General features: G+C 35.4%; 1 protein-coding gene across 12 annotated transcripts in view; it reads left to right on the forward strand.

The window, feature by feature from the left end:
• exoc7 (exocyst complex component 7) overlaps positions 1–12,977 on the forward strand; it is a 43,054-nt gene that overhangs the window by 4,300 nt on the left and 25,777 nt on the right. For 3 of the 12 annotated variants that reach the window (XR_015503365.1, XM_087274863.1, XM_087274866.1), the window contains exons 5-7: positions 773–995; positions 4,767–4,931; positions 8,669–8,758. Coding sequence is in view for 9 of the 12 variants with exons in the window: in XM_087274863.1 (XP_087130989.1) it covers positions 773–995; positions 4,767–4,931; positions 8,669–8,758 (478 nt within the window). In the remaining 3 variants the exon portion in view is untranslated. 12 annotated transcript variants of the gene reach the window in all.

Raw genomic sequence — 12,977 nt, forward strand, 5'->3', positions numbered from 1 at the left:
CTGCATCCCAATCCTCACAAATACTGCAGAAGACCTACTGGAACCAGCATGGAGCCAAAATTCTCCAAGAAATCAGTCAAGTTTGGTGAAGGAGAAATCATGGTTTGGGGTTACATTCAGTATGTGGGCATGCGAGAGATGTGCAGAGTGGATGATCAACATCAACAGCCTGAGGTATCAAGACATTTGTGCTGCCCATTACATTACAAACCACAGGAGAGGGACAATTCTCCAGCAGGATAGCGCTCCTGCTCATACTTCAGCCTCCACATCAAAGCTCCTGAAAGCAAAGAAGGTGTGGCCAGCCCAGTCACCAGATATAAACATTATTGAGCATGTCAGGGGTAAGATGAAGAAGGAGGCGTTGAAGATGAACACAATGAGTCTGGGAGTCCTGCAGGAAGGCTTTCTTCTTCATTCCAGATGACTTTATTAATCAGTGATTTGAGTCATGTCAGAGATGTATGGATGCAGTCCTCCAAGCTCATGATGGAGTCAGACACAATATTCATTCTGTCTCCACTGCAGCAGGACTTTATATTCTATACTGGACATTATTTCTGTTCACTGATGAGACTTTAGTCTAAGCAGAGTCAGACCTTACTGTCCTAATGAAATCATTAAAGGCATGATCATATTTTATTGTGCTCAAATAAGCGTCATCTAGAGGCCTTTGCCTTTCATATAAGCCACTTCTGATACCAAATGATCAACCAGAAGTCAAGTAATCATTTAGTTATTAAGTCTAAGTTGGTTATCTGTGGTGTTTTAGAAAGCTCGCTTTGAGAAAGGGAAGGAGCTGCTGGAGGCTGAGTTTCGCAGTCTGCTAACGCGCTACAGTAAGCCAGTGCCCCCCGTCCTCATCCTGGACGCCATCGGAGGAGACGAGGACATGGAGGTGCAGGAGGAGGTGACGCTGGAGCACCTGCCCGAAGCTGTCCTGCAGGACATCATCTGCATCTCTGCGTGGCTGGTGGAGTACGGACGCAACCAAGGTCAATGCACACACACTCTAATCCAAATATAGAAAAATATTCAAACTCCTGATATACGTTTTATTTATTTATTTATTTTCAGCTAATGGGTGCAAGAAATTATAGTATATTTAAAGTTAAATGCTAAGGTCTATATTATTAGCCACCTTAATGGTTTTGTTTTCAATTGACTATTGAAAAAATGTGCATAAACTAGAAACACATGATAGAAGCACATTTACTGATCACTATTTTTTTTTCTGACAACATTTTATTTTTAAGGCCTGTTCACACCGCTTTTTGCTCGCGTTATGTTGACATTTAACGCCTCATGACTAAATAATGGCCGCTAATGTGATCGTGCACACCAATGCGCAAAACAGCAGGGGTAAAAGTGTCATTTTTAAAGAAACGCCTCATGCTCTTTTTTTCTCCACCAATCAGATTGGCACTTTTGTTCACGTGCACAGAGCTGCTAAAGTTACAGTAAACACCACTTGGAGGCGCTCAAGCGCAAAGCTGTCAATGCGGGTGCACATTGAAGAAGATGCCCAGAGGCGATATGAACTAGTGATGTGTGATACCACTGGTTTCCTATCCGATACCAAGTAAAATAAAGCTGATACCGATCCGATACTTTTCCTAAAAATTACTGTTTGGGAAATTACAGTAACAAGTAATGTACTTAAAAGTGTCACTTTATACTGAATACGAGACTCATTACAGGTTATTCTTGTTTATTGATTTAGAATTATCACACAAAAAAAGAGCCAACTGAACATCTTAACATAAAACAATAAACATTCACACCTTTTGGTTTAGTGAAATGTTAATCCAGTCCCCTTGAAGATTTTTAACCTTTTTTTTTTTAACATTGTGTGCTGATTTCCCTTTATTTAATCACCCTAATTAAACAAAGTTAAGATCAGGATCCTCCCTTAGCTATATTTCTTAGCAAGAGTTTAGTTAAAGGATCGTCTTTAAAGAATGTATTTTACAAAAGAATAAATTCAAGAGTTCACACTTAGATATTGCTTGACAGCTGTAAGCAGGTTTGGCATGCTGTCCCGGGAGAGAACCCTGAGCTCGGAGATAGTTGAGCCCAGGGCTCCCGCCAGGTCCATAGAGCATGTGAGGGGAGTACGAGATCAGGTGGTTCTCGAGAGCTTCCCTTTTTTTAAAGGAGGAGAAAGGGGTGGATGGGGGGTTTCTTCGGAAAACGAAGATAAGGGAGTAATGTCTAGCTAGGCTACTTATAGTGGGTTAGGATAGATCTGATTGGCTAACTAGTGAGTGTAGATAGGTGGCCAGCTGCTGTCAATTATATCACGTGCTCCTCTCGAAATTAGTTTAAAAACTTCACTTAGAGCATACTTTACCACACAGGGTAACTTAGATGGGTTCTGGAAAATGAAGTCAATGTCCACTCCAGTGAAGAAAATTAATAAAATACACTTTTATTAATAAAATAAAATCCAGTGAAAAAGTAGAACAAACAAAAGACAAACAGAAAACAAGAAATCCTTACTTTGCCTCCCGTTAGAGACAAAGGGCAACCAACCTCAATGAACAGAAGTCGGGAAGCGCAAAGCTGAAGAGTACATATCAGCTTTTATACTCAGTGTCTCAGTGACTATTCATAAATCAACCCTAAACACAGGTGCACAAAACTACTTAAATCATGCATTCAAGGAGCATGCTAAATCACTTGAACAGTAAAAAGACAGATATATAGTCATCAAGAGTACATTATATCATATAAATCAACATTTAGGCATTTTAATATAAGCCTTGATTTATAATGTGCTATATAGTTATGCACTTAAATTCAGGTGCGTGAACTCGGTAGAAAGTTCAGCAAAAGTACAAGTTGGGAGTTCATTCAGAGTTCGACTACTAGCAAGAGGGTCATCTGAAGTAGCAAGGGGTTCACAGAGAGTTCGTCCAGCTGATTTGTTGGCTCGGCGCGCCCTCTGCCGGAGACGCCTTTCCTTTCTCTTACGTTTCACTTAATCATTAAGAGTTGTGCTTTTACGCATAGGAATATCAGAATACATCAGTGATTTTTTTGTGTCCCACATGATTAATGTCATTTGACCCATCAATCATTACAATTGTCACAAATATCAAAGCCCCCAAAATACAGCCACATTTTCTCCCTCTGTACCTGAATAGTGCCTGCCTGCTGCACCTAAGGACTGTCTCGCCCCAGCAGCACCTTTCAGAATCTTAGGAGTTTCTTCTTTAAACACCATTTAGCTGTTTTGGTGGCCTGTGCCTTTAATGCTGGTTCTGACCGCCTACCATTCCCACGTGCCTGTCAAAGGCCCCGTTTACACTGTCAAGTCTTGATGCCCAATTCAGTTTTGTTGCCCATATCTGATCTGTTTGCCTGTCCGTTTACACGTTGTTTTAACTGTGACCCATATCCAATTCATGCGTTTACACTTGCCATACAATTTACGATGTTGCGCATGCATAAAGGCGGGTTCTAGCATCTGTGCCACACTAGCCACGATGGAAGAAATTGTCTTGTTTTTCGCTCTGCGAAGTGTAGTATAAGCAGGGAATGGTTTAGTCCATATATACACCCACGCAGTTTATGTAATGCCCTGATGCGTGTGTGTGTGCAGTTTGCCTGTGTGCGCACTGGTGTTGGAGAGAATAGAAGTTTTTATATGTGTAGTCCGCAGTGCGTGTATTAATAGCGACAAAAAGCAAAAGTTACAGCACAAAGTTCGTCCAACTTTAAAATGATTTTGAGGAGGAGGTTGGAAAGGGCCGTCATCGAAGCTTGCGCTTATAGTTTATATGCCTCAATCTCCGCCTCCGCTGTGTCAGATAAACAGCACAGTGACACCATGAAGGAAGCAGATCTCCTGTAACGTTTGTGAGAAATACTACAGTAAGAACTTTCCCAATGAGTATTTGATGTATTTGTTGGGGAGTTAATTCAAGCCTTTCTGCAATTAGTCACACTCATTGTCGTTACAAAGTTCACGCACACAAACACACACAGCGGACACACCCGCGCGCGTTTAACTTTGCACTGTTTTTGCACAACAAATGTGAGAGGATACAGGTTAATATCCATTCATGTTAATGTACAAAATAAACCTGATTTAACGTCCACTAACCGGGATTGAAGCATCTTCTTGTATATATGTTCTGACACACGGCTGCGGGGATGAAGCAAAGCTGAAGTAAATCGCTGTAATTAATTACAAGCATGCACTGTTTTAAATGCGTGTTAAACCTCTGAAACTCATTCTTGATCACATTTGATGATGATCTGTTTAGCTCGCTAGGATCATCAATCTTTTAATCCCGGTTGCTTTGCGCACGTCCTGTCTTGTTGTTATGGTTATATGCATTACTACAGAGACATGTTAATATGCGTCTGTCAATCAATTCAGTGGGCGGGGAAACTGCACTCCTACACCAAGTTGCAGTCGGCCTCAAAATAAGAGGGATTTGGATCCTATTTTAACGTTAGGAATTTAAAAAAAAAAAGAGACTTACTGTCTTTATATCTCTCCAGTATGACTGTGGACACACTATACCTACACACAGTTCTGTCCAAACAGCTTACAAAAGAAAGAGGATTTTCATCACAGCTGCCCTTTAAGAACGTATTTGAGGTCTTTCTCAATTTTACTTTTTACTTTTTGAGTAGTAAAGTGTAGCTAGTACCAAAGTCATTTTACACATGAGTATCTGTACTTCTATTTGAGCACAGGGTGTGTGTTTTTGTGTACTAATTCTCATGTGTGTCTGTTTGTGTGTCCGCAGACTTCATGAACGTGTATTTCCAGGTCCGCTCCAGTCAGCTGGATCGCTCCATTAAAGGCCTGAAGGAGCATTTCCGTAAAAACAGCGCCACCTCCGCCATCCACTCGCCCGCCGTCCAGACCAAACGCAAGGAGACACCCACCAAGAAGGCCCCCAAAAGACCAGGTCAGTGACCTTTAACCCTTGACCTTGCCAGGCCGCCTCTGTCTTTGGGTTCCGGAGGGATCACAGGTGTTTCTGCCTCCATTTCCTGTTCCTGTTTCCTAGTGTTCTTACTAACAGTGCTTCTCTTCTGTCTCACTCCTGTCTGATGATGTCAGTCTACATCCCAGGTAAACATGCAGATGTGTTGTGACGTGGCCATCGCTTGCTTGTTTTTAGAGCCAGAGCTTACGCACACATAAACACACACACACACACACACACACACACACTCATATACACACTTATATATATATATAATACACATACGGGCAACACGGTGGCTCAGTGGTCGGCACTGTGGCCTCACAGTAAGAAGGTCGCTGGTTCAAGCCTCGACTGGGTCAGGTGGCGTTTCTGTGTGGAGTTTACATGTTCTCCCCGTGTTGGCATGGGTTTCCTCCAGGGTGCTGAGTGTGAGTGTGTATGGGTGTTTCCCAGTACTGGGTTGCAGCTGGAAGGGCATATGCTGTGTAAAACATATGCTGGATAAGTTGGCGGTTCATTCCGCTGTGGTGACCCCTGATAAAAAAGGGACTAAGCCGAAGAAAATTGAATGAATGAAATTAAGACCAATGTGAAAAAGCAAACACACACACACACACACTAGTGATAGACTCAGTGCATAATATGTGTTAGTTTTCTTTTCATACCTCCATCATACACCAGGAAAACTAGTACTTTAAAGCACATATGCGGTGTGTTGATTCCTGTCTGTTGGATGTGTGTGTGTGTGTATGAGATTGTATGGTAGTTGAGTCATGGTGTTTCTGGAAGCAGAGAGCACGTTCGTTTTGTTTTTTTCCGTGAGATTGTGTGTTTTCTACTAACCCTCACACACCTGTCAGCATGTTCATTTCTCCACCACACGGCGGCGCTGTGTTTGCTCTGCTCTTCACTAACACACACCAGTGTGTCTGTCATCTCTGAGAGCGCACACTATAACACACTGCTGAAGAAACTGCATCTGAACTGCTTGTTAAAGGGGCGTTTCATCATTAAAGCATGCAATATATCAATCATCTTAATAATTATTGATTTGAATCAATTTGAATAATTTAGCTCATTATACTTGAAAATACTAAAGGTAATTATCGTTATTATAATATTATAAAGTATAATTAACGTAATTTAATTTAATTAAATAATAAACAAATCAGCAAGAACAGATTGATAATTATTTAGTGTCCTCATTTAAATATTTTCTTTAATATTTTAAATCTATTTTTATTTTTTCTATTTTAAATGACATTTTAAGGAATATTTGTTGTTTTTTTCATGCTTTTATAAATGTGTTTCTTTCATTTGAGTTAATTTGAGATATCAACTAAATGAAAAAGTAAATTATTAATTTAGGGAAATGATTGTTTTTGTTTTGTTTATTTTAATATCGTTTTGTTTTAAGCCATACAACTGCTAAATAATGGTTTTATTTAACTGCAATCATTTTCTTTTAATTTTAATGCAATTTTTGCAGGTTTTTTAGTTCATTCTCATTTTTAAGAAGTACTTTTTAATCATTTTAGATTAGATTTTAATCATTTTATCATTTAATAAAAACATTTAAGTCAGTTTTCGTTGTTGTAGTATCATCAACTAAATTAAAATGATTGCTTTGCGAATGTTATTTTTGTTTCTCTTAACATTATTTTATTTCAAAGCATGAATTACATTTTATTTAATTACAATATTTCACATTTTTTCTAAATGTGTTTGGTTTTATAGTTCATTTTATTTTATTATTTATTTAAATGACTCAATCTTTTGTCATTTTCATTTAAATCCAAATTTGTCTGTTCAGTTTTTAATCATTTTATTGTCCGTTTTAGTTATTATAGTTTTCACTAAATGAAAAAAAAAAACGTTTTTTGTTTTTTATTAAATTTTTTAAACATTATTTATTTTAATTATATTTTATGATTTTATTCAATTACAATATTTCACCTTTTTCCTAAACTTATTTATATATATTTTTAAGTAATTTAAGTCAGTTTTGGTTGTTATAGTATCATCAACTAAATTAAAATGATTGCTTTGGGAATGTTATTTTTATTTTATTTCTGTTAACATTATTTTATTTCAAGGCATAAATTACATTTTATTTAATTTCGATATTTCACATTTTTTCTAAATACATTTATTTTTAGACTTTGTTTTATTTTATTGTTTATTTGAATGATTAAATCTTTTGTCATTTTCATTTTAGTCTAAATATGTCTGTGTAGTTGTAAATCCTTTTCCTTTCAGTTTTAGTTACTATAATGTCAACTAAATGAAAATGATTTGAAGCAGAATTTTCTGTTTATTTTATTTTATTTCTCTTAACATTGCTTTATTTCAATGCATAAAAAATATATAATATTTTGTTTAATTACAATTTTTCATCTTTTTATTGTTTTTATTTTATTATTTATTTAAATGACAAAGTTTTTTTTGTCATTTTCATTTAATTCTAAATATATCTGTTTGGTTTTTAATAATAACATTTTTTTGTTTTCATTATTTCAGTGTAAACTAAATAAAAAATATTGCTTTTGTACCTGAATGACACACAGTTATATATTATATTAGAATTAATATAATATTTAACATTTTTTCCAAAACTTGTTTATTTTATTATTTATTTTAACATCATTTTTTTTATTTAACAGTAATTTATTTTAACAACATTTTATTTTACAAATACTGTACGTCTGATAGTCTAGTTTTTAATCATTTTAATTTCAGTGTTAATTATTATTATAGTACATAAACCAAATTTTATCAGATTTTATTTTGTTATTTCACTTAACATTTTCTTTATTGCAAGTATTATTTTTAGTGTTACCTGACAGTAATAATCCTGAAATTAACACATCATTAGTTTTTAACCGATCTGCTTCTCATGTACTGCTGATAAACAGCAGCATGTAAAATAATCCCTTAGTGGATCTAAATGAGATCCGATGATGTAAATGATGATCTGACCCCTTTAAGACCCCCGCCTGTGTTTAAGCATATGTGTGTGTGTGTGTGTGTGTGTGTCCAGGATGAGTTTATGATGATGTTTGTGTGTGTGTGTGTGTAATGGTTTTGATGATGTGTTTGAGCAGCGCTAGTGTTCCTGACTGCATTAACATCACTGTACAACACAATGCTGTAGTGTAAACGCTGTGATGGATTAACCGCTTGTGTTTTCTCCTCAGTGTTTGTGTGTGTGTGTGTGAGGGAGATGTGTGTTTCAGTTTGTTTAGCTGTAGAAGTTGTGATGTGATTTTTGTGCATTGCATGTGTATATGTATAGTATGTCTGTGTGTATGTGCGTGCTTGTGTACAGTGTGTTTGTGTATGTGAATGCACGTTTCTGTTAGTGTGTGCAGTTTTGAGTGTGTGTGTGTGTATTTAGTTTAGAGAGTGTGTGTGTGTGCATGTCTGTGTGTGTGTGGACTCAAGTATGTTCCTATTTGTGTTTGAGAGTGTGTGTTTGTTTATGTGTGTGTCTGTATATATGTACCTGTTTGTACAGTGTGTGTGTGACGAGTGTGATTGTGTTAGTAGTGTGTTGTCTGTAGTCTGGAAGGGTGTGTATTGCTCTGGGTTGTTCCTCTGCAGTGGTGATCAGGGTTTCCTCTTCCTCACGGTGTTCCTCCTCTTCCTCCTCCTCCTCTTCTTCCTCCTCTTCTTCTTCTTCTCTGTCTCTCTGTGGGTGTTGATGGGAGCAGGCACCATTCGTAAGGCTCAGAATCTGCTCAAACAGTACTCTCAGCATGGCCTGGATGGAAAAAAGGGTTCTAACCTCACCCCTCTGGAAGGTAAAGCACGCGCTCTTTCTGGTTTCCTTCCTCTTTTCTCCCACTTTTGCTGTGTTTTTGAGCTGTTGTTGGGAACACAGCAGCAGACGTGAAGGAAACTCATGGAGCACAGCAGTTTTGTCCTTAGTGGAGAGAGAGCGCAAACTTCCTGCACGCTTCTGTTCCTGCTGTATAGATTCATTTGCATTGCTGTCAGATGTTATTTATTTTAGTCAAAGAAAAAAGTTAATTAAGCTACCTTAAAACTATTTTTATAAGTGATTGGCAAACATGGCAGTGTGTGACAGCACTTAACCAAAGTAGTTTTTGCAAATGAACCTGTAAAATGTGTTGTAAAAGTTGACTTCGCTGAACATTTATTTAACTATAATTCTGGAGAATTTGATTACTGATGTGAACTGAAATAAAATAAATTTAGACAAGAGTACTAAAATTGCTATAAAAAAATTATATATATATATATATATATATATATATATATATATATATATATATATATATATATATATATATATATATATATATATATATACAGTTGAAGTCAAAATTATTAGCCCATTGAATTATTAGCCCCTGTTTATTTTTTTTCCTAATTTCTGCTTAACGGAGAGCAGATTTATTCAACACATTTCTAATCATAATAGTGTTAATAACTCATCTCTAATAACTGATGCATTTTATCTTTGCCATGATGACAGTAAATAATATTAGACTAGATATTCTTCAAGACACTTCTATACAGCTTAAAGTGACATTTAAAGGCTTAACTAGGTTAATTAGGTTAACTAGGCAGGTTAGGGTAATTAGGCAAGTTTTTGTATAACGATGGTTTGTTCTGTGGAGACTATCGAAAAAATATTTAAGGGGCAAAAATTTTGACCTGAAAATGCTCATTTATCAACTAAAAACTGATTTTTTTTTTCTAGCCCAAATAAAGTATTTAAGTCTTTCTCCAGAAGATGAAAAATATTATCAGACATACTGTGAAAATTTCCTTGCTCTGTTTAATAAAATTTGGGAAAAAATTCAAGGGGGCACAAATAATTCTTACTTCATAAAAAAAAAAAATAAAATATATATATATATATATATATATATATATATATATATATATATATATATATATATATATATATATATATATATATATATATATATATATATATATATATATATATATATATATATATATATATATATATTACATGTGTTATATATATTACACGTGTGTGTGTGTATATATATATATATATATATATATATATATATATATATATATATATATATATATATATATACACACGTGTGTGTGTGTGTGTGTGTGTGTGTGTGTGTGTGTATACACGTGTGTGTGTGTATATATATATATATATATATATATATATATATATATATATATATATATATATATATATATATATATATATATATATACACGTGTATATATTCAGTTGAAGTCAGCTAGTTAAGCCTCTAAATGTCACTTTAGGCTGTATAGAAGTGTCATGAAAAAATCTAGTAAAATACTATTTAATGTCATCATGAAAAAAGATAAAATAAATCAGTTATTAGAAATGAGTTATTAAAACTGTGGGGAAAAAAATAACAGGGGCTTTAATAATTCAGAGGGGCTGTGTGTATGTATGTATGTATGTATGTATACATATATATGCCGTGTCTCAAAAAAACCAAAAAAATTGACATTGAAAATATCTTAAATAATATATATTACATAACAAAACTGTAAAGTTTAAAAACCTTTTATTAATGTTACTGTATCGAATTACTAAAATGACTTCAATTCGGGGGTGTATATCATTTTTGATATATAATTTTTAAAAACAGAAATACCAAATTATTAAAACTGAAATGAAAACTAAATATAAAAGCTACTTTCAAATATTATTTCATTGTTTGACCAACACTAAAACAGCACTGCATTATACATCTGCATCCTTTTAAAATCTGAATATTTGAAATATTAATTCTGACTTAAAGTTACAGTGTGTTGACTTTTCCAAGCGCACAGAAGCTGTTCTTGAACCAGATTTAATGTAGCGTTTTTTAGAAAAGGACAAATTATTACAAAGAATCTTCATAACAAACAGTGTCATCTTTCCATTTAAGTTTTCATGCGCAAATGACACTTAATAACAGTTGTCATAAGCATGCATAAAAATCTCATTCACATTAATGACGTGACTTGTCATGATTCTAATGTTTAATGACAGTCTTATGAACAGCCCATCAAGTAAAGCAATTTACAAGGAAAGTGTTTAGTATTCTGAAACCTTTATTTCAGTGCTATTTGCCACATCTTTCTAATAATTTGTACATTTTCTAGAAATTTCTACATTAAATCTGGTTCAAAAATGTGTGCTGTGCACTTAGAAATGTTCAAATACATTTGTTTTAGCCTACAAGACAGATTACTTTAGCAGCAGGAAGAATGTAATAATGTTTTTCAGTCTCCTACTGAGGACACAAACTGCTGTGATTTCCCATAATCCTCTGCTTCATCGGTGCACTCAGAACCCCCACTAACATCCCCACCAGCACAGTGTGTGAAGCGTCAGGGTTTGCTCTGCTTTGTGGCGGGTTCAGCTCTTCAGCTCCCTTTATATAAATAGAGAGAGAATCAGTGGGTCATGTGACTATATCCTAACCAATTAGGTTTCGAGCATGACCTGCGGGGGGTCAAGCACCTGTCTGATGAAAAGCACGGGGCGACTGCAGGTGAGTCTGAACACAGTACCAGTAAAAAGAGCTCAAAATGACACACTGAAAATGATTTTGACTGGTTCCCAAGATTTTTATTACATTAGTGAATACACAGAGTCTTGAGGGTGTATGTTTTAATTAATGTGTATTTTAACATCCAGGTGTTTTTGTTTTACCAACTAAGTGTTGAATCTGGATTATTTTCTGTCAGAGATTCTGTTGGTAGAGCTTCAACAAAGCGCTTTAAACACTGAGGGCTCTGTTCTGATGGTCCATGCGCAGAGCGCAAAACGCAGGGCGCAAACGCTTTCAGGGCATGTCAGAATGCATTTTTGCTAATTTACGGACGGGAAAATCCGCTTTGCGCCATGGTGCATGGTCTAAAAGGGTTGAGTTTATTTTCTTAATGAGTTATAGGTGTGTTTTGAGAATAAACCAATTCTCCTATTCCCTTTAAGAGCCAGCTGCGTCGCGCCAAGAACACATTCGCTATTTACAGGATGTAAAGTAAGTCTAAGTGGAAAAACAGAAAACAATTTAACAGAGCATCTACTGCGTGAGAATGAGAGATAGTGGATCTACTTTCACTTTCGCTCTTGGATAGGGAAACATTTACGCACAGACATCAATTAGTCTATAAATAATTAATCTGCTTTTGTTAAGCGCAAAAATTCGTTTCAAAACTATTTCTAAATTCAGTTCTAATTTCCAGCAAACGAATAAATGAACAATAATAACAAAATGTGCTCAAAAACCTGAGTTATATCCTAAAACACATGCTGTGCCCCATATGGTCTAAAACCTGACAGGTGGGCAAATCTAAGCTTGTTTTTAATAAAACAAATATAAATATGGATATAATAAATAATACTGCTGATAATAATAACATTATACAAAAGCAAATTGTTATGAATGAACTGAAAAAGCCTCCCGAGATGAAGAAGACATGAAAGCAGTGATTTTTCATATTTATGTAGGCTAGAAAATAATATGTTTTGTAATATTTTAATCCTTTATATTTATATTCTATATCTATTCTTATTATATCCTATATATATCCTTAATATTAAAATTTTTGTCATATGTAAAGATATTTGCCTATTGCTCTCTTGTGTGTATTAAGCAGTGTGTAAGCGAGGAGCAACTCTGCGCCGGAGTTTAGACCGGTTTGTTAGTTTGTTTTGGTCTAATGAAAAATCTATTTTAGTTTCTCAAAATAGCAACGCGCCAGCGGTCCGCCTCAGAACACCTTTCTTTTTAGACCAGAACATCTATGGGCGCACATATGAGCGCTAATGCATTTGCTATTTAAACAGCGTAGCGCAACGCCTCAAAACAACTCTTGCGCCAAGCTGAAACTACCAAAAGACTATTGCGCCGCGCCTTGTGCCACACTGCGCCGGGTGTATGATAGGGCCCTGAGATTCAGTTTGAAGATTCAGTGATTCTCTCAGTCTAAATTACTGCAAGTTAATCAAAAGAAAGTATCATAGTTGAT

The sequence above is a fragment of the Danio rerio genome, chromosome 12 (assembly GCF_052040795.2).
Source record: "Danio rerio strain M-AB ecotype USA chromosome 12, GRCz13ab, whole genome shotgun sequence".
In the NCBI taxonomy this organism is placed as follows: domain Eukaryota; kingdom Metazoa; phylum Chordata; class Actinopteri; order Cypriniformes; family Danionidae; genus Danio; species Danio rerio.